The following is a 19,504-nucleotide window of genomic DNA, read 5'->3' as shown; positions in this document are numbered from 1 at the left end:
TATTACATGTATTGCTGCTTCTTGTCAGCCTTTTGCGTTGACGCAAGGCGTCCTTTCATGTTTTAAGTGCTTTATCTGACACATGAAAAGGAATTAAAAACTGAGCTGACACGTTCGACATTGCTCCATCCCATAGCTGTTAAGGATTGTGAAGGTAGGAGTTAAAGCAGGTATCGTATATGGACAGAACCCAGACTGAACCACAGTGAAGGGAGCCCTTTCTTTCTACTGGGGTACATTGGGGTCAGAATCATTACAATATTTTAATTGCTAATTTGCCCCAACATTATTTAATCAGCATTACAAGATGCATATTTCTTGACGTTCAGTTGATCCCACAACAGTTAGAACATTCCAGTGGCTGATGTTCGTGGGAGGTAAATAACATTATTCACAATAACTTTCCACAAAGTCACACAGTATGTTTGATTGATAGTATTTATACTCCATTTTACCCATAGTGAATACAGATATTGACATATACACTACATGACCAAAAGTATGTGGACGCCTGCTCGTCGAATATCTCATTCACAAATCATGGGCATTAAAATGGAATTGGTCCCCCCTTTGCTGCTATAACAGCCTCCACTCTTCTGGGAAGGCTTTCCACTAGATGTTGGAACATCGCTCCGGGGACTTCCTTCCATTCAGACACGAGAATTAGTGAGGTCACTGATTGTTGGGCGATTAGGCCTGGCTCGCAGTTGGCATTCCAATTCATCCCAAAGGTGTTCGATGGGGTTGAGTTCAGGGCTCTGTGCAGGCCAAGTTTTTCCATACCGATATCGACAAACCATTTCTGTATGGACCTCACTTTGTGCACGGGGGCATTGTCAATTCGGGCAGGTCTCCTGGAAACCACCAAATCCAGATTTGTCCGTCGAACTGCCAGATGGTGAAGCGTGATTCATCACTCCAGAGAATGCGTTTCCACTGCTTGGCCATGAATAGCCATTTCATGAAGCTCCCGATGAACAGTTATTGTGCTGACGTTGCTTCCAGAGGCAGTTTGGAACTTGGTAGTGAGGGTTGCAACGGAGGACAGACGATTTTTACACGCTACTTACTCAGCGGTCCCGTTCTGTGAGCTTGTGTGGCCTACCACATTGCGGCTGAGCCATTGCCACTCCTAGACATTTCCACTTCACAATAACAGCACTTACAGATGACCGGGGCAGCTCTAGCAGGGCAGAAATGTGATAAACTGACTTGTTGCCACCTTGAAGGTCACTGAGCTCTGTAAGGCCATTGTACTGCCAATGTTTGTCTATGGCGATTGTATGGCTGTGTGCATGATTTTATACACCTGTCAGCAATGGGTATGGCTGAAATAGCCAAATCCACTAATTTGAAGGGGTGTTCACAAACTGTTGGTGATGTAGTGTATATCAAGTGACCTTAACAAATGACAGAGAACATTAATGAGAGGGAATTACCTTGTTGACATACATAAACTGACTCAAAAGTTGTAGATGTTGGGAAGCCCTGTCATGTACCCCACCAGTAGGTCTGTGTCACTGTAATAACCAATGTCTCTGTGATGTGGACATATAGACCATTTTCTAAGTAAATTTGTCCACTGACTCAATTACCTATAGCATTTACTCATAGTTCAATATATTGGCTGTACGTTCACTTTAGCTGTAGAGTTAAATCTCAGACCACTACCCACACGTTGACCAGTGCCACTAATAATAGATTCTGACCATTTAAGTTTTTGTTGATCTGACCTCTTGAAATTAAGTGAAGTCATAGTGAATTGGTTGAACTGGGTGTATGATTGTACGTAGCTAGCTAATAACTAGTTCCAAGTCTACATTATGTCACGTGAGAAAGCCGGAAATTAAGACTAACTAACTCTTGTGGCAGAGCTCACAACATTCCAGAAAGAACTCCAGACACCCGGTGGGCTCGCAGCAGGACTCGAACAGGATCTGGTGGCAGTGGGTGTGGCAGTGTAAGTCCTTACATGGGTGCTTCCTGGAGGGCAGCACAGCAGGAGGAACAGCAGCGGAAGCAGGAGGAGCAGAAGGTGTGGAGGCAGGAGGAGCAGGCCTCCAACAGGCCCAGGATCAGTGTGGAGCACTGGCAGGACAGACAGGCCAGTACCAGGGGCAGGCAGCAGCCTACAGGCAGGCAGCGAGGGAGAGAGAGAATGGGAGGGAGAAAGAAAAGGCTTTGATTTAGTGACATACAGTACATCCAGTGGGAGAGCCAAAGTAGATCAGGTCAGATTGTGTGCATGCATACAAATCTACAATATAATCTAAAGTAGAATCCAATGTAGAACAGGTCATATTCTGTGTTCATACAAAATTGCAATATAATCATACAAAACTACAATAGAATCATTTGAAATCCACCTGCATAAATGTCAGTACTGGGGTTAACAACTGCATAATTCCCAATTAATATGATATTGTATTAACAATATATATGCCATCCAGAACTTAAAAGAGATTTTACCGGAGTGTGATTGTGTTTACGTAAACTCAGTGCTTGATTACAGTCCACAGGGAGAATAAAAAAATAAAAGTGCACTGGTAATGAGCCACTGGTGCTGTCATGGAATAATTGCTACAAAATTTAAACTAAGTACATATGAAACCGCATATATTAACCTCTGTACTTATCATAATAGTGCGTCCGTTTTTGGCAAATCCACTGTATTGTTGGTGTATTGCTGTTTTATCCCTACAAGGAGCGGGGTTATGCAAATTAAGGCATTTTATACTGTTTACTCAAGTGAATAAATGAAATGATAATAGATCACCCCTGGGAGAGAGAGTTCAGCTCGTCACTGCTTTACACACACACACACACAGTTATGGTAATGATGCTTATGAACATGAAAAGGGCTCATGTATGAGGCTACAGTTTTGATTTAGTACAAAAGACTTGTTAGTACATAACTCTATAAAAACAACAACATGAACACCGTGGTAAAAAATACCTTGACTACAACAGACTTTTTCATAGTTATGTAAGAATTATTGTTTCAAATGATTAGTGTGTATCTGGCATCTTCATTGTGGCACAGGGGATGTGTGTGATAAGCAGGCAAGTCTGGCAGCAGGTGCAGAAGGTTTTAATAAAAAAATTAACCTGAAGTTGTTACAAAATAGGAGAAGCATACTGAATGAAATTAAAACCAATACTGCCTGATGATTGAGGAAACTGGGGGCTATATGAAGGGCGAGTAGGTTTTTTCTCCCTCCTTAAGATCAACATTTAAAATGTTTGCCAGAGCCAGATTAGTTCAAATCGAACGAGGAGTAGATAAACCCTCTAACTTTTTCAGTTTGTAGTTGGCCGTCAGATTTGCACTGATAAATGATGGGGATGAGTAGCATGACTGACTTGTGACCATTGCCCTTGCTAGTTTGATCGTAGTGACATTCCCAGCATTAGTTACATGTGTCTGCACGAATGGGTGGAGGCAGCAAACTATGTACCAAGCAAGCTGTGATTTATGACCTGATAGCAATATTTTTGTGACTACCAAGAAATGTATTGGTATTACTCATGCATTTTTATTTATTATTTATTTTACCTTTATTTAACTAGGCAAGTCAGTTAAGAACAAATTCTTATTTTCAATGACGGCCTAGAAACAGTGGGTTAACTGCCTATTCAGTGGCAGAACGACCTTGTCAGCTAGGGGGTTTGAACTTGCAACCTTCCGGTTACTAGACCAACGCTCTAACCACTAGGCTACCCTGCCGCCCCATTGAACTGCATCAATCTATTATGCCAACAATGCCTTACTTTATGTCATGAAAAGGAATCAAATATAACCTATTTTTAAAACCTCTTTTAAAGTTGGTTTTGTAGCATAAACTAGGAATTTTAGATTTTTGACATATATTATGATGGTCTGTTTGTTTCATATCTGCAAAGTAGTTAAAACGCTGTCAGTTACACAGCAAATAAGGGTGTTAATTGTCACCATGAAAGGTGAATGATGGGCATCTTTCAGGCAGAGTTATAATGCTTGTTCACCCATGCACTCTGCTCATGGCCAGGGAGAGGAGGGACATCCTGTGGTCCGTACCTCTCCGGGTCTCTGCCTCCGGGAGCTCCAGAGCGGAGGGTGCAGGCCCAGTGTGGAAGTCTGTATGGAGATCACTGTGGCTCCTGGTGGTAGCCCATCTCTCCTCCAGAGGACCCCAGAGTGGAGGTTACAGCCAGTAGAGCCAAGGCCTGAGGCTGGGCTGGAGAGATCTGTCACATTACAATAAGAAACATGCCTTTTTCATTTGTTTTTATGGCAGATTTAGTGGAGTAAGACAGGAAGGAGACATATGGTTCCCCAAGCTGCAGAGTTAAGTTAACCATCCATATGGTCAAAACAGCCTTTTCCTATGGGTCTTCCATTAGATCTGAATGGTATGAGTTGAGTCACTACTCAGTCTTGTTAATGACTAAATCTCTGAGCAGTTTTAGAATATGAATGAATTGGAAGCCTCCCTCACATTTTTCTCACTGATTGACTGAGCTGACACACTGATGATAATTACTTCCCTTTCAATCAACATCAGCCCAGGGTGAAAGGCCACTTTTAATATTAACCAGTCTAACATCGATATGATTTCTGAAACATCATTATTTTAACAGTTGATTAAGGCTAGTGCTAGACCTAGTCTAAAAGCATACAATGGAGATTTATTCATTGAAAGTGCAGTTGGTTTGTCTACATGCCTACTGCCAATATGTCCACTTACTTGTGATGAGGTTATTGTTGGTGGTGTTTTCCCTGGTCATGCGACCTTGTGCTGGAATTTTCCTCTGCAGTGGGATTGGAAGTGTGTTAACTTGAAGGAGAGCCAACAAAAAAAATGTTTAAAAATGTATGGACAGTACAATGAGTACACAATTATGGATATTTGATAAGTTCACTATCCATTGTCCGTGAACACATTTGTTTCCATTTTGCAAAATATCAACCTGGGTGCTGGACTGTTTCTGTATTACAACGCTATATTGCCATCTCACCAAGACAGCGACAAATCATTTTACTAAAGCAGAAATAAACTGTCACTTTGGCTAGTAAATGACTTCATAATACCATTCTAATTCATAGAGCTATGTTTTCCGTAAAAATATAATTACCATGTTACCATAACATCGTCGTATTGAATTTGACACTATTTGTTCATTTGTAAATGTACACATTTATAATATATTCTTACCGTGTTCCTGGTGTTCCTCCATTGAAGGTATTTCAACTGTCACGTCCACAGGACAATGGTCTTCTATCTATGGACATGTCTTCTCATGACTGGTAGCTCACAAACACACTTTCCAACAGGTTTAAAGGAGACAATATTCAAGATATTCAATGTCCCTGCAATGCTTCCCATTAAGTTCTCTATCAGTCACAGACAAGAAGTCAGCGCACCTCTTCACAACTCAATGCTTCCAGCCAACTAGTGTGAGTCATAACTGAACTGCCCCGCGTGCGTGTGTATGACTTCTGTACGTGTCTGTCACTTGCCTTTGGCTACTATTTAGTAAATGATCAGTATAACTGAAGACTGTATATTCTTTAGGTTAGGTTTTACTGTATGTGTTCGCTCCTGTGTGCTGGTAAGGGCACAGATGACTGACAGGTAGGATTCCTGTTGAGGTGGTTTAATAACGCTGACTATGCACAGAACAGCACCGCACAATGTAGTATGGATGGGCTAAGGCACTTAGTGGTCTGGCAAATATCAACAAGGACGCACACTGGCCTTGTCTAACACAATGAAAGTTACCTGGTGAGAAAACACTTTCTCTCACTTGACTTCTCTCGAGCTGATCTTCTCTGAGCTGGAGACCGCTCAGCATGCTGTGCTACACTTCACCAGTGGGCGGAGCTACAGCTCTGAAATTATTAATTAACATTACTGATATGATTACAAAAGGCTGTGAAGTATTTGTAGTTACAATCAGTGAACTTTTCATTAAAAAATTATGATATACTTATTTCTGTAATGTCAGTCTTCCTGTTGATAAACCACTGTCATTATCATAAGAAAGACTAGAGCTTTTCATGGGTTAGAAACAAAATGTGGATGATTTCATTATTAGAACCACGACAGGTCACAGCTTCACAAACAGTACTGCACAGGTTAAGTGGACTAAATGATGAATCTTTTAAGTTAGCTTATGATATTTATAGCTCACCGGACATCTTCAAACAGAAAAGGGCTGGCTGTTGGTGGGAAAACAAAACATTGAGGCCAGTCCTTTTTACCGCTACTAACAATGCTTGTCACAGCTACGGATGTTACACGGCCAGCAGAAGACAAAAGTAGGGCAAGGTGAGAATTTAGGAAAAAATCTTCCAAGACCCATGTTCAAAAGAGGATATCTACATAGCCTATATTTTGCACACTTCATAGCCGGTTGTATATTGGTTTGCTGCTTCAAATAACATGTACGCCCTGGTGGGCACAATTCTTGAAATGATTAATTTGTTTCCTCCTACAACCTGGAGTACATTTTAAGACACCGTCAGCCTCAACACCTACCCCTTCTTTGAGTCAATCATACTGTATTGATGATCTTTTTTGTATTCCTCAAAACAATAGAAAATGTGCCGTTTGAATAAATAACATAGTACAATAATTATATAAAATCCATGATTTGTCTAATCATAAATAATATTTGAGTACTCATAAACCACATACATGAATGTAAGAAGAAAGAAAAGTGCATTTTGAACATTTATTTTATCTAACCTTCATTTAAGAAGAGTCATGCTGAGACTAGTCTCTTCCGCAGATGAGCCCTGATGAATACATCAATAAATAACAATTACACTACAGTGCATTCGAAAGTATTCAGACCCTTTGACATTTTCCACATTTTGTTACGTTACAGCGGTATTGAAAAATAGATTAACCCCCCCCCCCCCTCAATCTACACACAATACCCCATAATGACAAAGCAAAAACGGTTTGCAAATGTATACAAAAAACTAATGAAATATTACATTTACATAAGTATTCAGAGCCTTTAATCAATACTTTCTTAAGCACCTTTGGCAGCGATTACAGTCTCATGTCTTAAGTATGACGCTACAAGCCTGTCACACCTGTATTTGGGGAGTATCTCCCATTCTTCTCTGCAGATCCTCTCAAGCTCTGTCAGGTTACATGGGGAGCGTCGCTGCACAGCTATTTTCAGGTCTCTCCAGAGATGTTTGATCGAGTTCAAGTCTGGGCTCTGGTTGGGCCACTCCTGTGTTGTCTTGGCTGTGTGCATAGGGTCCTTGTCCTGTTGGAAGGTGACCCTTCGTCCCAGTCTGAGGTCCTGAGCAGGATTTCATCAAGGATCTCACTGTACTTGCTCCTTTCAGCTTTACCTCGATCCTGACTAGTCTACCAGTCCCTGCCGCTGAAAAACATCCCCACAGCATGATGCTGCCACCACCATGCTTTACCGTAGGGATGGTGCCAGGTTTCCTACAGCTGTGACGCTTGGCATTCAGGACAAGGAGTTCAATCTTAGTTTCATCAGACCAGAGAATCGTGTATCTCATGGTCTGGGAGTCCTTTAGGTGCCTTTTGGCAAACTCCAAGCGGGCTGTCATGTGCCTTTTTACTGAGGAGTGGATTCCGTCTGGCCACTCTACCATAAAGGCCTGATTTGTGGAGTGCTGCAGAGATGGTTGTCCTTCCGGAAGGTCCTCCCATCTCCACAGAGGAACTCTTGAGCTCTGTCAGAGTGACCATCGGGTTCTTGGTCACCTCCATGACCAAGGCCCTTCTCCCCCGATTGCTTAGTTTGGCCAAGCAGCCAACTCTAGAAAGAGGCTTCATATTTCCAAACTTATTCCATTTAAGAATGATGGAGGCCACTGTCTTCTTGGGGACCTACAATGCTGCAGAAATGTTTTGGTACACTCCCCCAGATCTGTGCCTTGACTCAATCCTGCCTCGGAGCTCTACGGACAATTCTTTTGACCTCATGGCTTGGTTGTTGCTCTGACATGCACCATCAACTGTGGGACATTATATAGACAGGTGTGTGCCTTTCCAAATCATGACCAATCAACTGAATTTACCACAGGTGGACTCCAATCAAGTTGTAGAAACATTGATCACAAGGGTGATCAATGGAAACAGGATGAACCTGAGCTCAATTTCGAGTCTCATAGCAAAGGGTCTGAATACTTATGTAAATGATTTATTTCAATTTCTAATAACCTGTTTTTCACTTGGTCATTTTGGGGTAGGATGTAGATTAATAAGGAATATAAATGTGTTTTCAAATAAGGCTGTAATGTCACAAAATGTGGAAAAAGTCACTACATATGTGGCCAGACAGTTGAAGTCTGAAGTTAACATACCATTAGGTTGGAGTCATTAAAACTCATTTTTCAAAAACTCCACAAACTTCTTGTTAACAAACTAGTTTTGGCAAGTTGGTTAGGACATCTACCTTGTACAAGTCATTTTTCCAACAATTGTTTACAGTCAGAATATTTCCCTTATAATTCACTGTATCACAATTCCAGTTGGATCAGAAATGTACATACACTACGTTGACTGTGCCTTTTAAACAGCTGGGAAAATTCCAGAAGATGTCATGGCTTTAGAAGCTTCTGAGCTAATTGACATCATTTGAGTCAATTGGAGGTGTACCTGTGGATGTATTCAAAGTCAGTGCCTCTTTGCTTGACATCATGAGAAAATCAAAAGAAATCAGCCAAGACCTCAGAAAAAATTTGTATACCTCCACCAGTCTGGTTCATCCTTGGGAGCAATTTCCAAACGCCTGAAGGTACCACGTTCATCTGTACAAACAATAGTACGCAAGTATAAACACCATGGGACCACGCAGCCGTCATTCCGCTCAGGAAGGTGACACGTTCTGTCTCCTAGAGATGAACGTACTTTGGTGCGAAAAGTGCAAATCAATCCCAGAACAACAGCAAAGGACCATGCGAAGATGCTGCTCCATAAAAAAGCCAGACTACAGTTTGCAACTGCACATGGGGACAAAGATCGTACTTTTTGGAGAAATGTCCTCTGGTCTGATGAAACTGTTTGGCCATAATGACCATCTTTATGTTTGGGGGAAAAAAACAAAGAACACCATCGCAACCATGAAGAACTGGGGTGGCAGCATCATGTTGTGGGGGTGCTTCACTGCAGGAGGGACTGGTGCACTTCACAAAATAGATGACTTCATGAGAAAGGAAAACTACGTGGATATATTGAAGCAACATGTCAAGACATCAGTTAATGCTTGGCCGCAAATGGGTCTTCCAAATGGACAATGACCCCAACATACTTCCAATGTTGCGGCAAAATGGCTTAAGGGCAACAAAGTCAAGGTATTGGAGTGGCCATCACAAAGCCCTGACCGCAGTCCTATAGAAATTTTGTGGGCAGAACTGAAAAAGCATGTACGAGCAAGGAGGCCTACTAACCTGACACAGTTACACTAGCTCTGTCAGGAGGAATGGGCCAAAATTCACCCAACTTATTGTGGGAAGCTTGTGGAAGGCTACCTGAAATGTTTGACCCAAGTTAAACTATTTAAAGGCGATGCTACCAAATATTAATTGAGTAAATTCTGACCCACTGGAATGTGATGAAAGAAATAAAAGCTGAAATAAATCATTCTCTCTACTATTATTCTGACATTTCCCATTCTTAAAATAAAGTGGTGATCCTAACTGACCTAAGACAGGGAATTTTTACTAGGATTAAAAGTCAGGAATTTATTTTGCGACACTTGCGCACACGACGTGTCCGGTCTGGGCAGCATGTAAATGAGGCCTGACAGAAGAGCATAAGTGAGGCCGGGCACTAATTTTGGATGATTAGGCCTGGCTCGCAGTTGGCGTTCCAATTCATCCCAAACGTGTTCGATGGAGTTGAGGTCAGAGCTCTGTGCAGGCCAGTCAAGTTCTTTCACACCGATCTCAACAAACCATTTCTGTATGGACCTCGCTTTGTGCACGGGGGCACTGTCATGCTAAACAGGAAAGGCCCTTCCCCAAACTGTCCCCAAATGCACAGAACCGTCTAAAATGGAATTGTATGCTGTAGAGTTAAGATCTCCCTTCACTGAAACTAACGGGCCAACCATGAAAAACAGCCCCAGGATATTATACCTCCTCCACCAAACTTTACAGTTGGCACTTTGCTTTGGAGCAAAGTAGTGTTCTCCTGGGATCTGCCAAAACCAGATTCATCCCTCGGATTGCCAGATGGTGAAGCGTGATTCATCACTCCAGAGAAGGTGACATTACATTTCATAACACTTTTCACAACAGAGTAAAGACCCCCTTGTCTGGTTTTGAAGAGAAGGCTGTAGGGTATAGACTAAGTTTACACCCTACAGTGTTAAAGTACCATATTCTTCCGTTTTCTTTCTTTTGACATGGAAAACAAAATTCAAAAGGCACTTGCACATCTGAGCAATTTTTTTGCAGGTGCATGGCAACAGTTCAACAAGATGAAGGAAAAAGGAAACCGCACACTGCTCTTTATAGTATCACTGATAATAAAATTTGTGATTTTTTAAAATTAGCACCCTTATGTAGACCTCGCCCCACCCACATCCGTTCCACACATCGAAAGGGGTTGGAGGCAAAGGAAAAACAAATAAGTGTCCACAATGAGGACATAGCAAGTTTTAATTCATCATTGGGAACATCGTACGAAAAACAGAGTAATCTTAAACAGGGACATAATTCATGTTCAAATTCACAACATAACATACATAGGCATTTCGTCATTAAGTCCTTTAGGAAATAATGTCTGGATGGTGAAAATCCCAAAACATTAACTTTTACTAGGAGTATTATTAATATCACCTCCCCTGTCTGATATCTTAACTTTCTCTATGCCACAAAATCTAAAAAGTTAGAAATGTAATGCTTTAGGATATTAAAATGTACGGTGACTGGTTAATCCCTGTCGTTTCTCCTGATTGAACTTTTATGTTCACTTATTCTCTGTTTGAGAGAGCGGGAGGTTTTACCGACAAAGCAGAGCCCACATGGACATTTAATAATGTAAATAACATGGGTGGTGGGACACGTAATAATGTTATTTATTTGGAACCTTTTTCCTGTATGTGGGTGGCAGAATTCATCGTGTTGTTGCACTGCGCGCATCCTCTGCATTCATAGCTACCGTTTGGTAGGCGGCGTAAAATACCTGGTTGATTTTCTTTTGTGGATGGCAGTTGGCATGAACCAATTTATCGCATAAATTGCGACCTCTCATTTACACAATAAGTGGTGGATTTTTAAATTCAGCTGGCAAAACTGGGTCCGATGATAAAATATGCCAATGTTTCTTAACCACACCTTCCACTTTTCGCGAGTTCAAAGTATATCTAGTTGTGAACATCACGGAGTGTTATTTAGCTTTAGCGGGTGTTTTTGTAACAGTTCATCTCGTGTTTTCCCCAATGCCAAATTAAGAGCTTCATCCACACATTGTGACGAATAGTATCTTCTTAGAAACCTAATGCGCATCTCCGCTGCTTTTTTCTAGATAATCCTCTGTGGAGTGGCATATACGGCGCAGTCTGAAAAACTGGCTTCTTGGAAATCCTCTTTTTAATGGCTCAGGATGGAAGCTGTCCCCCTGTATAATAGAGTATTTCTGTCCGTTTCTTTTCTATACAGAGTTGTAACAGGGTTCCATTTGATTTCTCAATCCATATATCGAGATAATGAACACGTTGAGAGTCACGTTCAATAGTGAATTTGAGATTAGGGTCAATGTCATTGAGTAGTGCCATACAATCAATCTGACAGCTCTTTTTCAGTTCCTTCCCATATGCAAAAAAAATGCCGTCAATATATTCTCATTATTAACAAAACCTTCTTCAAAAAGATCCACATAAAGGTTAGCATAACTCGGAGCGAATGTAGAGCCCATCGATGTGCCATTCGTTTGGAGGTAGTATTAATCATCAAACCTAAAATAGCTGTACGTCAAAACATATTCAGCCAGCTCTAGAATTACGTTTTTTGGTTGATATTCATTAGTATCTCTGTCTCCCAAATAGTGTGCTAGTGCTGCCAGCCCCCCCACATGGGGAATGCTGGTATATAGACTCGACATCTAATGTGACCAAAATACAGTCTTCTTTTAAACCCGTTCCCGCTCTCTCAGAGAATTAGTGAAAATAAAAATTCAATCAGGAGAAACGACGGGGATTATCCAGTCGCAGTACATTTTAATGACCTAAAGCATGACATTTCTAACTTTAGATTTTGTGGCATAATACTAGTAAAATAGAATGTTTTGGGGATTTTCACCCTCCAGACATTATTTACTAAAGGACTTAATGATGAAATGCCTATGTATGTTATGTTGTGAATTTGAACATGAATTATGTGCCTATTTAAGATTACTCAGATTTTTTTCATACGATGTACCCAATGATTAATGAATTGTGGTTTTACAGACGTGTTTAATAAGTCTTATTGATACACTTTTGTAATATTTATGAAATGCATATTGTTATATTTGGCAGCACTTATTTGTTTGTCCTTTGCCTCCAACCCCTTTCGATGTGTGGAACGGATGTGGGTGGGGCTAGGTCTACATAAGGGTGCAATTTTATTTTTTTTAATCACAAAAGCTCTGAAGAAGGCCGTGAGGCCGATACGTAAGCTTATTAAAATATCAGTGATACTATCATGAGCTGTGTGCGGTTTCCTTTTTCTTTTGACATGGAAAATTGAGTATGGTACATTATTGTGACAGCACTACTATCAAACCCCCTGGAGCTGACTGCAATGCATTGCTTGTCTGTCATACAATATACAGGAAGAACCACTGATGTGGAGAAAAAAAAACAGATTACTGAGGAAGTAAATTATTTTCTGTCATGTTCAGTCCCAGTAAGCATTACATATTCTTGAACTGTGTAGGCAGTGCCGGCCATGTCTGAAGCTGTCTATAGCAGACACTATGAATTATGTACAGTAGCACTGCCACATTTTTTTATTTGTAAAATAGTGTTTAATTAGTCCAGGTTTGACTAATTTGAGGCCACATTATTAATTTACCAACAAGATAGGATAATGTCTATCAATGTTAAAAAATATATATATATTTGCACAGTATTGAGGTAGACCAGTTGAAGATAATCAAAACAAAAAAAACAAGTGTGACTTTTGCCTATCGACTTGCTAGCTCGTTATGGGGCCATTGGGTGGGAAATAGATATCTTTTAGTTTTCCCGAAGTCTATTATTGGTTTGACTGGCAAGCGGAGAGAACAGAGTGGCAATCAACAGAACGGCATTATAGAAACAGAATGACCCACTGTGGAAATGATTTGTTTTATGCATGCGTTTATTTTCAAACCAATCTCTCCAACATGTCTTAATCACATTCCGTCTCTATTTGTATGGCTCCCTGTTCTACAACTTGATAATAATGTTTGAAGTTGTGTCTATAAAAGAATGAAAAAAATCATTATAAAGCAGTCAGTCTGTCAGATGTCCCCATCGAACTGTAAAGGAAACAAGTAAATGTAACCAAATTTGAATATAGCAACATCAGAAGATGACAGAGGACTGATCAAAGGAGAGAGACACAAAGGATGGGGGCATCATAAACACACTACAGACCCTAATTTTAAGAAGTAGAGGGGAATGCGGTTTTAAAAGTGTATAACATCAAGTTTCAGACATTAATGATTTGTGGTGTGTGTGTTAGGAGTGGGGAGGGTGTAAAATATGTCAAATGAGCGAATGAAAGTTGGGATCACAAATGTGTGTACAATCTATACATGAAAAATTAACAAATGTTTGTAGACTTTTATTAATACATTTACAGATCTTCTGTAATGTACTGTACACGGGTTCAGATGGCTATTCTCTTTTTCCTTAAATCTTTTTTTTTATAGCAACTGTTGACCTTAAAAAAAATACTGAAATGTTAACGTTAACTAAGATCAAACAAAAACTAATGTAACGAGGTACTACAAAATATGGGTACCCTGTTTAACTACAGAATATCCTCGTTTGTCTCATTCAAGTATATGTTGTGCATTACAACAACAACAACAAAAAAACAGGACAAAACAGGAAAAAAACATATTGAACCATTACACGGAACATACCAAAAAAAGTGATATCTTGGTAATGTTACTCATGGTACATACTATAAATACTATAAAATATCCAATAAATCAATACCATAAAGTAAATGGCAAACAATTTAAGACAATCTGTACGCAGGAACCTATAGTGTATACACACTGTACTGAAAAGGACTGAACCATAGAAAAAAACAGATCATACAAGAGTAACAATACTTACGAACTTATATGTATGTATATATGTGCATGTATACATGTCTATATATACACACACGTCTGCTACTAGCCCATTGAAACGCATAGAATAACAGATTTGTATATGGAAAAAGGTTAAAAAAAAAATTGAAAGGAAGCTTGTTTTGAAGTGTCTGTCCTATATATGAGATAAGATTATTATATTTTTCAGCAAATATTTAACCCCTTTTTTTACGCACTAAACTACTTCCATATACTCACCGGACAGTTTATTAGGTACACCCATCTAGTACCGGGTCGGACCGCCCTTTGCCTCCAGAACAGACAGAATTCTTTAGGGTATTCTTCAAATGGATGTTGGTCCATGCTGACGCAACGGAATCACGTAGTAGCTGCAGATCGGACGGCGATACATTTAAACTGCCAACAGCCTGTTCCATCTCATCCGAAAGATGCTCTATTGGGTTGAGGTCTGGGGACTGAGCCAGGCCACTCAAGTAAACTCTACTCACTGTCATGTTCCATGCAATGTTTTTCCACTCCTCAATTGTCAAGTGGTGTAGAAGGCGTGTCCCCTGGTACTGCTTCTTCTTATTTTTAGCTGATAAGAGTGGAACTCAGTGTGGTCGAATGCTGCAATAGCCCATCCGTGACAAGAATCGACAAGTTGTGTGTTCTGAGATGCCATTCTGCACACCACTGTTGTACTGCAACGTTATTTGTCTGTTTGTGGCCCGCCTGTTAGCTTGCACGATTCTTGCCACTCTCCTTCGACCTCTTTCAATTAGCTGTTTCCGCCCACAGAGCCCTAGACATTGTAGTGCGTGAAAAGCCCAGGAGGGCAGCCGCTTCTGAGATATTGGATCCGGTGCGCATCGCACCGACGATCATACCACGCTCAAAGTCACTTAGGTCACTCATTATGCCAATTTTAGCATTCAATCGAGCAGTAACGGAATACCTCAATGCCTGTCTGCCTGCTTAAAATACCAAGCCCTGGCCACGTGACTCACTGTCTGTAGAAGTGATCCATTTTAGTGAACGGGGTAGTGTACCTAATAAACTGTCTGGTGAGTGTACACTTCGATTCATTTTTTAAACTGCTACCGGGTGAGTCTTCAGACGAGTCTTGTGAGGTATGTGGGCATCTCAGAACAAATCATGTATGTTTTCGTTAGAGTCTCATCTTTCCATAGAGGGGTCATAATAGGGATGTCTCATGGTTTGACAAACACAGCTGTAGCGCTGCCATCTTTCACCGTAGATGATGAAGGCTGACATCGGTGAATGTGTTGGATTGAGACGTAGCCCATGCAAAAAAACAGATATCTCTTGCTTAGAGATTTTTATGAAGATGTTTAGATTATATGTCCAAGGGGGCGCGGACATTGTCTCCAGGAGGTTAATAACAAATATGTAAAAAATAATATGGCTTTGAAAAAATAAATATGATAAAAAAAATATCATGCCATCTTTCTTGTGTATACAGTACATTCCGAATGTATTCAGACCACGTGACTAACATTTTGTTAGGTTATAGCCTTCTAAAATGGATTAAATAAAACATCTCAATCTACACACAATACCCCATAATGACAAAGCGAAAACAAGTCGAGAAATGTTTGCAAATGTATGAAAAATAAACTGAAATACCTTATTTACGTAAGTATTCAGACCCTTTGCTATGAGACTCGAAATTGAGCTCAGGTGCATCCTGTTTCCATTGACCATCCTTGAGATGATTCTACAACTTGGAGTCCACCTGTGGTAAATTAAATTGATTGGACATGATTTGTAAAGGCACACACCTGTCTATATAAGTCCCACAGTTGACAGTGCATGTCAGAGCAAAAAACAAGTCATGAGGTCGAATTGTCAGTTGAGCTCCGAGGCAGGATTGTGTCAAGGCACAGATCTGGGGAAGGTTACCAAAAAATGTCTGCAGCATTGACCAAGCCCAAGAACACAGTGACCCCCATCATTCTTAGATGGAAGAAGTTTGAAACCACCAAGGCTCTTCCTGGAGCTGGTCGTCCAGCCAAATTGAGGAATCAGGCGAGAAGGGCCTTGGTCAGGGAGGTGACCAAGAACCTGATGGTCACTCTGACAGTGTTCCTCTGTGGAGATAGGAAAATCTTCCAGAAGGACAACCATCTTTGCAGCGCTCCACCAATCCGTTTTTAATGGTAGAGTGGCCAAACGGAAGCCACTCCTCAGAAAAAGGCACATGACAGCCCGCTTGGAGTTTGCCGAAAGGCACTGAAAGGAAACAAGAATATCTAGTTTGATGAAACCAAGATTGAAATCTTTGGCCTGAATACCAAGTGTCATGTCTGGAAGAAACCTGGCAACATCCCTATGGTGAAGCATGGTGGTGGCAGCATCATGCAGTGGGGATGTTTTTCAGCTGCAGGGACTGGTAGACTAGTCAGGATCGAGGGAAAGACGAATGGAGCAAAGTGCAGCGAGATCCTTGATGAAAACCTGGTCCAGAGCGCCCAGGACCTCAGACTGGGGCGAAGGTTCACCTTCCAACAGTACAACGAAAACGCAGGACTGGCTTCGGGACAATTCTCTAGATATATCCTTTAGTGGCCCAGCCAGAGCCCGGACTTGAACCCGATCTAACATCTCTGGAGAAACCTGAAAATAGCTGTGCAGCGACACTCCCCATCCAATCTGACAGAGCTTCAGAGGTTCTGCAGAGAAGAATGGAAGAAACTCCCCAAATACAGGTATGCCAAGCTTGTAGCGTTTGAGGCCATAATCGCTGCCAAAGGTGCTTCAACAAAGTACTGACTAAAGGGTCTGAATACTTATGTAAATGTGATATTTCAGTTTTACATTTTTAATACATATGCAAACATATCTAAAAAAAACTGTTGTTGGTTTGTCATGATGGGGCATTGTGTGAGGGGGGGGGAATCGATGTAATCCATTTTAGAATAAGCCTGTAATTTAACAAAATGTAGAAAAAGTCAAGGGGTACTTTTCGAATGCACTGTAAGTGCAATGTGCATCACGTCTGTTTCCTTTCTTAAAAGACGTAGAATAAAGAGTAAACATTTTTGGGGCTGGAATGTGTTATAGTGGAGTGGCTTTACCCTTTAGTGTTTTTCTCAATGTGCATGTTCTTTTTATATAAGCATGCATTGATGAGGCCCAGGGTTATGTTCATTAGAGCACCAAACGGGAGAAAACAGAATGAAACGGAAGGAATACCTGGACTTAAAAACGTCATTTTTGCCTTCCATTGCAAAACATTTCCCACCGCGTGCCCTAATAAACACCACCCAGGTCATGGTAAAGTGGACAGTTGTGGCTCCCTTTGGGTAGCCCAGTGCTGCCTGGCCCTGCTATGGGTTGGTCAAATCATATAGTTTTTCTTGAGCACTTCCAGGTACTGCTGTGTGGCCCTGCTGACCGGGTCCTCCACCACACTGAGACCCCAACCCAGGCTAGTAGGGGAGCCCGAGGCAGAGCCCACCGGAGACATCCGGGCAGAGCACTCAAGCTCTGCTGTTGCTGAAGAGAGAGAAGGCAGTGTGGGGGGAGAGAGAGAGACAAGGAGAGAAAGAAATTATTAAAAGGTAATGAAATGTCAAAATCATGTTTTTCATGGAATTGGATGATATTTGGATGAAACCAGATCAAAGTATGAAAAAGGACTTTCTACATGACTAAAGTTTGATCATAAAGTTACTGGTCCCCTCCCCCATGTCAAACACTTGGATTCAGGAGTCGGGATTATTAAGGGGATAGAGTGGCATCACCCTAATGCTTGTTTAAATACACCAACGGTAACATCATATTCTATTACCTAATTTAAATAAAGATGTAACCAACATCGAAGGTGTGTTTTCAGAGGGGCGTGGTTTATAAAGCTAGATACAGTTGAAGTCGGAAGTTGACATACACTTAGGTTGGAGTCATTAAAACTCGTTTTCAACCACTCCACAAATTTCTTGTTAAACTATATTTTTGGCACGTCGGTTAGGACGTTGTCCATGACAAGTAATTTTTCCAACAATCGCTAACAGATTATTTCACATAAAATTCACTGTATCACAATTGCAGTGGGTCAGAAGTTTACATACACTATGTTGACTGTGCCTTTAAACAGCTTGGAAAATTGGCTTTAGAAGCTTCTGATAAAGGATGTCAATTAGCCTGAGTCAATTGGAGGTGTACCTGTGGATGTGTTTCAAGGCCTACCTTCAAATCAGCGCCTCTTTGCTTGACATCATGGGAAAATCAAAAGAAATCAGCCAAGACCTCATAAAAAAATGTAGACCTCCACAAGTCTGGGTCATCCTTGGGTGCAATTTCCAAACGCCCAAAGGTACCATGTTCATCTGTACAAACAATAGTAAGTATAAACACCATGGAACCACGCAGCCGCCATACCGCTCAGGAAGGAGACTTCTGTTTCCTTGAGATGTACTTCGGTGTGAAAAGTGCAAATCAATCCCAGAACAAAAGAAAATGTCCTTGTGAAGATGCTGGAGGAAACAGGTACAAAAGTATCTATATCGACATAACCTGAAAGGCCACTCAGCATGGAAGAAGCCACTGCTCCAAAACCGATATAAAAAAGCCAGACTACGGTTTGCAACTGCACATGGGGACAAAGACTGTACTTTTTGGAGAAATGTCCTCTGGGCTGATGAAACAAAAATATAACTGTTTGGCCATAATGACCATCGTTATGTTTGGAAGAAAAAGGGAGGCTTGCAAACCGAAGAACACCATCCCAACCATGAAACACGGGGGTGGCAGCATCATGTTGGTACGCAAGTATAAACACCATGGGACCACACAGCTGTCATACCGCTCAGGAAGGAGACGCGTTCTGTCTCTTGGAGATGAACGTTCTCTGGTGCGAAAAGTGCAAATCAATCCAAGAACAGCAACAGCATCATGTGGGGGTGCTTTGCTGCAGGAGGGACTGGTGCACTTCACAAAATAGATGACAACATGAGGGAGGAAAATTATGTGGATATATTGAAGCAACATCTCAAGACATAAGTCATGAAGTTAAAGCTTGGTCGCAAATGGGTCTTCCAAATGGACAATGACCCCAAGCATACTTCCAAAGTTGTGGCAAAATGGCTTAAGAACAACAAAGTCATGCCCTGACCTCAGTCCTATAGAACATTTGTGGGCAGAACTGAAAAGGCGTGCACGAGCAAGGCGGCCTACAAACCTGACTCAGGTACACCATCTCT

General features: G+C 41.1%; 1 protein-coding gene across 10 annotated transcripts in view; it reads right to left on the bottom strand.

The window, feature by feature from the left end:
* Positions 1-13,312: 13,312 nt before the first annotated feature.
* si:ch211-272n13.3 (ankyrin repeat domain-containing protein 26) overlaps positions 13,313-19,504 on the bottom strand; it is an 83,716-nt gene continuing 77,524 nt past the window's right edge. For 9 of the 10 annotated variants that reach the window (XM_065022757.1, XM_065022762.1, XM_065022759.1 and 6 more), the window contains one exon: positions 13,313-17,801. In XM_065022757.1, the coding sequence (XP_064878829.1) occupies positions 17,644-17,801 (158 nt within the window). In that variant the 3' untranslated portion in view covers positions 13,313-17,643. The remainder of the gene's footprint in view (positions 17,802-19,504) is intronic. The other variant, XR_010464766.1, reaches the window with a different exon arrangement.

Source organism: Oncorhynchus nerka, linkage group LG9a, assembly GCF_034236695.1.
Source record: "Oncorhynchus nerka isolate Pitt River linkage group LG9a, Oner_Uvic_2.0, whole genome shotgun sequence".
Classification (NCBI taxonomy): domain Eukaryota; kingdom Metazoa; phylum Chordata; class Actinopteri; order Salmoniformes; family Salmonidae; genus Oncorhynchus; species Oncorhynchus nerka.
This window is presented reverse-complemented; position numbering and strand designations above follow the sequence as displayed.